The sequence below is a fragment of the Pecten maximus genome, chromosome 15 (genome assembly GCF_902652985.1).
Source record: "Pecten maximus chromosome 15, xPecMax1.1, whole genome shotgun sequence".
In the NCBI taxonomy this organism is placed as follows: Eukaryota; Metazoa; Mollusca; class Bivalvia; order Pectinida; family Pectinidae; genus Pecten; species Pecten maximus.
Genome location: NC_047029.1, coordinates 25,396,151 through 25,406,354, shown reverse-complemented (window position 1 = coordinate 25,406,354; position 10,204 = coordinate 25,396,151). Strand labels below are relative to the sequence as shown.

The 10,204-nt window shown below is 36.7% G+C and overlaps 1 protein-coding gene across 3 annotated transcripts; it reads left to right on the top strand.

Moving 5' to 3' along the window:
- Positions 1–588: 588 nt before the first annotated feature.
- On the top strand, positions 589–9,982 carry LOC117344200 (cytochrome P450 20A1-like). Of its 3 annotated transcripts, none has more exons than XM_033906860.1 (9): positions 589–750; positions 1,093–1,238; positions 2,675–2,842; positions 3,125–3,203; positions 3,851–4,030; positions 5,099–5,219; positions 7,095–7,206; positions 7,833–7,897; positions 8,385–9,982. In XM_033906860.1, the coding sequence occupies exons 1-9, from the start codon at positions 591–593 to the stop codon at positions 8,644–8,646; spliced, it is 1,293 nt and encodes a 430-aa protein (XP_033762751.1). In that variant the 5' UTR covers positions 589–590; the 3' UTR covers positions 8,647–9,982. The 3 variants fall into 3 exon arrangements, with proteins under 3 accessions (XP_033762751.1, XP_033762753.1, XP_033762754.1); XM_033906862.1 differs by having other exon boundaries at positions 676–805; XM_033906863.1 differs by lacking the exon at positions 1,093–1,238 and having other exon boundaries at positions 687–750.
- Positions 9,983–10,204: the final 222 nt, after the last annotated feature.

Sequence of the window (10,204 nt, the reverse complement as noted above, 5' to 3'; positions counted from 1 at the left end):
TTTAATCCAAAGGTGAAATAAGATTGCTAAATGGAGATTCCAGTTGACCTTTTGGTGAATGATTTTGACACCCAAAAATTATAGCTTACTCTTGGGACTGAACGAACACCTGATTTCCGATTTATTTGACTTCTATCATTGCTAAAGGTCAAGGTTCAAATCGAAGTCCTGATTTCCAATTCACAACTATTACATGACGTCATGACATTTTCAATACACAATGACATTTACAATTCGATAGTGTCATATACAATGTCATGTATATAAGCAAGGCTTATACTTCTGTAGGTCAAACAGGGTAAGAAACATAATCATTCTCCTTGAAGGCCATGAGGGATCTCTGATGAACCCAAAACAGTGAAATATGAAATTTGGAGCGGAAAGATTCCTATCCTTTGGCTATCTATATAATCATTTCTGAAATGTCCACTTGGGTAAATCAGACATTTAGGCTTATCGTTCTTAATTTGGTTTCGACAAAAAATGCGAATTTGAAAAAGAAGAAAATATTTGATTAAAGGTTTAATTGTAAGATAGGATTGATGTAAACTTCTATTGCATATTTATATACTTACTGCAGAGATGGCAACATGTCAGACATCAAACGGGCCGGAAGTCTTCACGAGTTTTTGTTGGACCTACATAAACACTTTGGTTCCATAGCCTCGTTCTGGATCGGCCGAAAATATATCGTCAGTATCTCGTCACCGGAACTCTTCAAAGAACATCAGGGAGTCTTTGATAGACCTCGTGAGTGTGGCTTTGCGGTCCCTGTTATTTTGTAGATTATGTACGGCATTACGCAGTAAGAATTCTCCTTTCACTTGTACAAAGTCCTACTTATTCTGTTAATTAGACATTCTATGAAGAATTTGGAGGTTCCAGATGGTAATGGTAATGCTGGTCAGAATGTTTCCTTTTTTCGACTTAAGTCATATTTGATATCTGATATCTGATATGATAGACACTGCACTCACAGATGATACACGTAAAGTGAATTAAAGCACAATATAACGGGGCCAAGACCCTTCGCTGTAGTTCTGCAAAAGTAGAAATTACATATGGTATAATAAGCATGCTTTCCATTTCCAGTAATCTTGTTTAAAATGTTCGAGCCTCTCTTTGGGACAAAGTCACTTCTGTTTGGTAACAAAACTGATGGACGAACAAGACGACATGTTTATGATCAGGCCTTCTCTTTCAACAACATCAAAAGTTACTACCCAATCTTCCAGGATGTAAGTAGAGACCTACCAATGGGAGGAGGGGGGAGGCTACAGACCTCCAGGCCACTTACCAAAGTTATATTCCATATTTTAGAGTGACTATTACGTCTACTGATCACTTTATCATTTAACAGAGTTATGGCCCTTTGAACTATTTCACTACTGGAAGAATTTGTTTTGTTTTAGTTAACCTGCTAAGGTTCACTTATGCCTAGGAGTGGTGTCCATTCAAATGACTCGGGGAGAGTGTCTGACTGAACGGCGTCAACTTGTTCCCTTAAATAACTCCGTAACCAAGAGGCCCAGATGCCTGTTGGTATATGAGATCAATACGCACCTGTTCCAAGCTGAACATTGCGTTTGGGCTATAAATGGTAACAACGGCTTACCTAGAAAATTAAACCTATCACAAAAGAGGATTAATGTCTGTTATCAAGTGATAATCATATAAAACAAAATGGCAGAAAACTCTGTTGTCAGGATTGACTGTTTTAGATGTTTTTGAGGCATCGGTCTGAAAAATATAATTGTAAACAAACACAGCAAAATGTGGTGTGGAGAGTATTAACGATATCCCTGAAATATTCGGCTGTAAACTTTGGAAATCTAGATGACAAAGCCCTTTATTCAAGTTGAGGAATGTATTAATATACTATAATATTCATTTGAATAATAGGAAATATTAATTTAATACCAATACATAATTAATACTAATTACTTCACCTCTTTGTTATTGTTTTATTAACAACTAAATCAATAGAAATGAATTTTGTTATAAACATCTCAATTTTACTCTTTTTTTTATCTATTTTCTCTTATTGTTAATTGCATGTTGGCCAGTGAAATATAGAAATTTATCAAACCAATAAAACTTATATTTTTATCGTGGCGATGAGCAGTGAAAATATAAGTTTTGCAGTGAAAATACAAGTTTTGCAGTGGAAATATAAGTTTTTAGTTTTTGACCAATCAGAGCTAGCCTTTGTATTCACCTTATTTAAAATTGCCGTTTTTTCCAATCGAAGCAAAGAGAGTTAGAAGGGTTATTTTGCTATATTTCTGATATATTCAGACTAGCTTTTGACAATATACTCACTTGACGTTAACTTTTCATGCACAGATTCTCTGATAACAGCAGAAAACGCATAAATGTTACGTTGATCGGTCCTTTCAAACTGGCGCCGTCACGTTAATGTGGCGTAACGTCACAAAGTGACGACGTCCTGAATCATGTTACTGATTCCCGCAATTTTTGACACTATAAGTTTTTAAATTTTTTAAATTTAATTTCTGGCAACAAAACCATAAAAAAGAAATTGAAATCGATATATTCTGTCGTACTCGTAAAATATATATTATATTCAACGGAAAACCATTCAATAAGTTAGGGTAATTAAGGGAAATGAGGAGCAAATGGAAATTTATTGAAATATTCTTCCTGTGTTAAGGTGTCTGACGAACTGGCTAAGGAGTGGTCTTCCCTGGTTAAAGAAGAACATATTCCGCTGTCAATCCACATGCTTGCGTATGCTCTAAAGGTAGCGCTTATCACAATGTTTGGGGATACATTTTCCGATGACAAAGACATCCTGGAATTTCAGCGCTGTTACAATGTTGTAAGTTTAGATGTGACTAAGATGTTGTCCGTTTACCAGATAAAGCAATGTTGCAATTGATTAAGGATACAATGTTGTACAAAGTTTACACGATATTACAATGATGTAAGGGTTCTGGAGACTAAGATTGTGTCAAACCTGGAAGGTTTCTCGAGATAATAATGATACTGTTAGCTTTTCCGGTTTACAATGTTCTGAATTTGTTTGAGGTAAAGGTCACAGAGTATGATATGATAAAATTAGTTGAGACTTGAAAAAGAACGCTTTTGAAATTAAAATCAGATCTGGTTCGAGATGGAAAGGAGATTGACAGAAAATGTACCTAAGGAGGGCAGTCCTAGGGCAAAGGCATTCGACGAAGGTAGATAATTTATGTACTAGATCCTTGCTTTTTATTTAACAGTTGTAAGACAATTTATTATTTGTGGTTATCAGGGAACATGGCGGCCATTTCGGAAATATGAATTTCGCTTTAGTGGGCAATTAGTGTAAGTGTCAGTCTAAGTGTACTAATAAAACCAAATATGATTATTTTAATTCAGTTCAATTTACAATATTTTGATGCTGAACTCCTTATTAATATTTACAATTTATCGTATATTGTTTCAAAAATATTTTAGCACATTATCACGAATAGACTACAATAGTGATTTGTATTTTTGACCTTCAGAAAAGTCCGCTAAAAAGAGCACGTTCTTTCTCAAAATCCGTCACATTTTTATTTCCTGTTCCTAGTGTATTTGAGAATGTAAATTCTTACTTTGCATATATGATACCATCATGCTTTTATTGGCATGTTGATACAACATGATTTTCATTTTTGATTTTTGACACAACAAGTATGCTTAATCCTTACGAATGTACATGTTTAGACTTAAATGCATATTTGTAAATGTAGGACTATAGAGGCCACAATAGCACATACGAGCTATCGGATTTTCTTCTTAGGCAAATTTGAAACCAGAATTTTACAACTTACATATTTCTTTTTGTTTTGTTTTGTTGCAGAACTGAGAAAAACTCAATCTCTTATTGCGAAGGTTGTAAAACAGCGTCGTGACAATCCACCAATCCAGGGAAAGGAACTGTATATAGATTTTGTTATTAAACTTTCGGGTGATGACGACGAGCTTATCATAAGTGATGCCATCACTTTTGCAGTGGGAGGATTTCACACAACAGGCAACGGTAGGTTTGCTTATGTTTTTTTCTGACCTCGATGACAGCAACAGTTGGTTTGGGTGTGTCTCTCTAGCCACGACGAAGGCACCGGTAGGTTTGTGCATGTCACACTAGTCGCAATAATGGCAACATTAGGTCCGATGGTTTCTCTAACCACGATACCGACAACGTCAGACTTTTAGCCCACCATCATTAGAGGGAGAGCTATTCAAATCATTCTCGTTCTTTGTGCTTTGTCACTCCGTCCGTCATCGTCCGTCAATGATATCAGAGAATACATGATAGACCTTTCTCAGATTTCAAACTTTCTCTTTGTCTCTAGTTATGCATAATTCATGTTTGAGTCTTATAGGAAAACAAGATGGTCGACATGTATGGTAAATGTTAAGCTGACATAGGATGTAGATAATGATCATTCTATGTGGCCGCAAAAATTCCTCGTTGTGTCTCCCTGGGCACATTGCAAGTTAGTGTAGGTATATGTGACTCTCTGGTCGCGATGACGGCAACGATAGGTTGTGTGTCCCTCTGAAAGGTGATTATAACAACAGTAAACGGTATATTTCTCCCTGGTCACGATTACGGCAAACGTAGGTTATGTTTGTCTTTCTGGGCACAATGACAATAACGGTAGGTTTGGTCACGATGACGGCTAAGGTAGATATGGATGTATTTCTAGATACATTATCTACCTACATTGGCGACAGTAATGCGTTTGTATGTCGCTCTTGTGATCAGATGTAATGGCATATTTGTGTTCGTCTCCCTATCTAGGAATAATGATGGCAATGGAAAGTTCTCTATGTCTCTAATGACAACAGTTTTTGACGTGATCTATAACAATGACCTACATACTTGTAAGCTAAGCTACCGTCAGTATTGAGATGTTCTCCACTACAATTCAATGTTGATGCTTCATGGAATTGTTCTGTTTTCCAAAAAAAAATCATTTGCTTATGACATCACTTTTAGTTTCCATGGAAATATATATCTGCATCCTCAGCTATGAAGTGTGATTTGCCAAATTGGGTGATATTTTAACCACGTGACTTCTTATTGAATGAATTGTTTCAGTACTTACCTGGGGGTTCTATTTCCTGGCCACTAATCCCGAGGTACAGGAAAAGGCGTTCCAGGAAATAATAAAGGAACTCCGAAACCAGGAAGTGGATCATACCAACGTAGACAGTCTCCCGTAAGTCTGGTTACGTTGTAGCATACTGACATAAACAGTCATCCGTAAATCTGGTTGTGATTGCTATGGAAGACACCATCAAAACTTTTACGGGGACTATTATCAATATTGCTGAAAATACATTCACCAAAACCAAAGCTAAGCCCCAAATGATCATTCTCTCGGAGGAAACCTTCGAATGCCGATCACATCATAAAGCCGCACTTAGGCAATACATCATTTGCCCTACAGAAACGTTACATCAATTTTAAAATCTGGAGTGCAAAGGCCCGAAGAGCAATTGAAAATTGCAAAAAACTAGGAATATGTACATGTACCTAAGGTATCATCAAGCACAAAGAAGATACGGGACATGATCCGTAAAATCAGCGGCATGGAAAATCGCAATGTCCTTCCCACATGAAAAATAACGGCAAATCGTTCGCAACCAAAACCGACATTGCAAATGAACTGGCATAAATTATTTCTAAAATTCCTAAGTATAGAACCACTCAAAAAAATTCAATCCATCAAGACAAAAATAAAAACAAGAAACAAAATAAACAAAACTTCACTTGGTCCTGACGACATCCCGTACCAATTTCTATAGCACTGATACCGGGAACAAGTTTGATATGCATTTTAAACATATTTAGTGCTATATTTTCTCTTGTTAAGTGGCAGCATCCCCATCCCGAAAATTAGAAAAAATACAACTGATCCAAACATCTACCATCCTATTTCACTAAAGCCACATATGCAAAACTCAGTTCCTTGAATCAAGTATAATGTTAACACCCCTTCAGAGTAGCTTTAGAAAGCGTAGATGCACCAATTCTCGCCCTCGTGTCATTCATACGAGAAGACTTTGCAAAGCGGGAACACCTTTTAAAGTAAGAGTAGACTGACCTTTTTCTCAGCAAAACAAGAGATGGTTGTTCCACAAGGGGGCATTCTGTCTGTCAAATTGCTTGGACTAAATATCAGCAGTAGAGCCAACTATCTGGAACCTTTTAAAGAGGGGTCGAAATATGTCGATAATTTTCTTAATGTTACAGAAAATTCAAAACCGTTTGCATGCATTTCTGTCAAAAACGAAAATAAAATCATGACGACTCATCCCTAAATCCTTATAGTAGCCCAATAAACAATATACTATAGTGTATGGATCTGGGCGAAATTCTTACTTGAAAATGCTAGACCTTTTCTACAATCCTCGACTACGCCTTGCATTTGGACCTTTCAAAACAACCCCCACTAAATGTCTCTATTTGGAAGCAAACGAATCATCCCACGAAGACCGTAGAGCAAAATTGTCACTACAATTTAAGTCCAACTTTACATTCGATCTAGTATTCAATCCCAAATATGAATATGATTTCACTCGAAACAAAAAGGTGATTCCAACGTTTGGTGTTCGGATAGCTAATCTCCTGGGCAATCTTGATATAGACTTTTCTAACATCTCACCCAGCGAAATATCTGACATACCTCCATGGACAATTGGAAACCCCAAAAATTGGTTATCTTTACATAATCAAGAAAGGTCCTCCACTCCTCCTGCAGAATGTATTTTTTTCTGAACTCTTACCCAATTTGCCCCACACTCCATTCTGTACACTGATGGATCTCACTGGGCATTGGTATACTTATCTTACTCATACATACCTTTTGAAATAGGAAGACCGGCTTGCAATGATATTTATGTGGCGCCGTTATACACTTAATGACCGAATGCTTAGATTTTTCATGTACGTTTCAAATATGAGAACTTTATTCTCTAGTTTGGCATTGGAATGCATTATTTTTGCATGAAGCATAGTACTAATTGGGAAATTTTGATATGATCCTCGATTCACAGTGACTTAATTAACTTTCTATTTCATGATTTTGTAGCTACATGCGACAGATTATGGAAGAGATATTAAGATGTGCCGTCATCGCCCCATATGCCGCTCGGTTTCAAGATTTTGATTCAGAACTTGGAGGACACAAGATTCCAAAGAATGTAAGATCTGAAGCAGCAGAAAATGCTTAAGGAATAATTGTATTTTACATACTTATGTTTAACTGATATTGATTTTTTGTCTAAACTTACCAGTTAAGCTATATATGCATTTAAAAAAGGCTTTTGTGAATAAATATTTCTTCTTTAACAAAATGGGGGCATCGATATATCAGGGGAGTTTGATGGGCAATGGAATCCCAGATGAAGAATCGGGGTGAGTTAACAGTTCAACTCCTGCCCTGTCTGGTTTGGGTTCCTCACTGAGCCTGATATTACTGACAAACGTCTGCTGTTGTGTTGGGTGAGACACATGGCCTCTAGTAGGGCATTCATTGAGGTAGTCAAAAGCTACTACTAAGAAACCTCACTTCAAAATGACTCATAGGAAGACAAAGTGAACAACATAATATTTCCATTTGGATATAAATTATCTAAGTTGTACAGAAAATGTCTCTGTGAGGATCGAACTACACACCTTAGATCTTTCCATGACTGTATTTGTCGGATGTTCTACTGTACTTTCTAAGATATTACAGCACCTATACCATGCAACTGTTGAAGTCGTATTGGTCAGAAACACCCCTTGTCGACTTAAGCTGTACAATTGAGTAATTTACTATCCACAGACGCCTGTCGTCCATGCCTTAGGGGTATCGCTGAAGAATGAGAAGTATTGGCCCCTCCCTAATAAGTAAGTGACAAGTTTTTACATTAAAACTAATTATCAGTACAAATTTTGATACAAAACAATGAAAATATAATTGCATGTACCATCCTCTTTCGTACCATCCTCGGAATTCAAGCGGTTCTCTTCACCTACAATCTCTGCACAAGTTAATTCATTGATCATAAACCTTGATTTTCAAAAATACGTTCCCATTAGATTTTTAAAACATTTTTGCAGTTTTTTTTAAAGTATAATTATAAGATTCTAAGTTGTAATATCAAAATTTGATATTACTAGATCCCGATTTGGACTTTTTAGCGTGAACTGTAAAGGGATTTGTTGGGGTTTTTTTGGGTTTTTTTTTTTGTATTTAGAATGTAACTTATCTTTAGAGAAAAAAACGAGATCATATATTTCCTTTTAAGAGGTATGGGATAAAAAGTTCAGTTACATAAGTTATTCTGTTATATCTTCATTTTTTCTGTTTCTAACAAAGATTGTTATTTTTCAGATTTGACCCGGACCGCTTCAGCCCAGAGAACATAAAGAATAGACCGCCTTTGTCGTTCCAGCCATTTGGATTTGCCGGAAAGCGTGTTTGCCCAGGATATCGGTTTGCCTATGCAGAGGCAACAGTCTGTCTGGTGACCTTGCTGCGAAAATTTAAAATCAGATTAGTTGATGACGGTCAAGTGGTCAATCCCGTTTATGGACTGGTCACTCATCCAGATAAGGAAATCTGGGTCAAAATTGAAAAGCGAGAATGTGTATAATCAATTTCCTTCAATGGAAACATACAGAAATAAGCAGTCATCATTATAGAAATATATCATGGGTGTCATGGGTGTCTTCGGCCTCGTGCAGTAGACCGTCCGTCGAGTACTGAGGGTCAAATATTTTGGACTATTGCACAGTCACGCATGATATACTTGTTTTATTACATAATCACTTAACACACTGTAATCTCGACCGTCCTGTAGGCATAGAAGTCGCCAAATTCCCTCAAAATCCATTTATACTTCTTATCCCAAGTTATGCTAATATATGATCAAATGTTAAGAGTCGGCAAAGAACCATATGCATACCTCTGTAATTTACATCGAATCAGTCCCATTAATTAACCCATCCGATCGCGACCTCTTAATGATACCAATTTTGTCAAAATCCATTCATATTTATTCAAGTTAGCCTTTTCAGTATGTCCAGTCGTAGGGAAAATACAAAGGGCCATTACTCTGAAAGTTACGATCAAATCGGCCGCATGGTTAAACTCAACCTAATTCCTATTGATATAAGGCTACATACATGTACGAGGGATGATTGATAAGTTGTGAGCCTCGTATTGAAGGAGATACTCGAGGATGTTCTTTTTAAGTCCTACTATTCTCTGACTATATAGGGCCGTGTACCCAAGGACTGGTCTCATTTGGTTAGTTTATATCGATAAGGTAGCACTCTAAAGTAAACAAGACAAGCGTTTTTCGCAAAATGGACAAAATCTGTTAGGGTTAAGGTTAGGGTTAGGATGAAAGAGTCTGTCATTGCCATGGCTGTCATTCAAGATTGTGACTTTAAATTGATCTCGCTCCATCAGACTTTCATCTTATTCCAAAACTGAAAACAGCTATTTCAGGCATCCAAACAATAACCATAACCCTAACATGCAGTGGATGACTTTCTGAACAGCCAAGAAAAGGAGTTATATAAAAATGGCACTGAGGGCCTTTAACACCGCTGGTAAAAGTGTCTAGATATTGAAGAGGATTATGTTGAAAAATTATACAATATGTTTGCGGCAAAATTTAAACCCTTCAATACGAGGCTCACAACTTATCAATTAGCCCTCGTACCAAGTTTCACAAAAATCTAGACCTGTTGATATTTAGGTGATCGCGCAAAGGCACATCTAACGCTGTATTTAGTAGCCCGAGTTTCCTCTTGACCTAACACCTATACCAGACATGGAGTCAGGACCAGAGGAAATTCGGTCTACTCTGTAAGTTACATTGGAATCGGTCTGCATATTTATTTTCATGAAAATCTCTTTATACCTATATCAACTCAAGGTATTCATTAAGTCCAATGGCAAAAAAAAAAAGCAAAGGGCCATAAATATAAGTTATTACTAATTCGATCCGATCGATATAAGGCTGCAAGCCAAATTTCATGGAAATTTGTTCATATTTACTCAAGTTATCGTATTCACAAGAAAAATGCAGGACGAACGATGACTGACACATCTTATAAGGCGATTGCAACTGGTCTCTATGAGCCTTCGGTGACCTAAAGAGTCTATACTTTATTTGTTCTTTTCACATGACATATACCTAC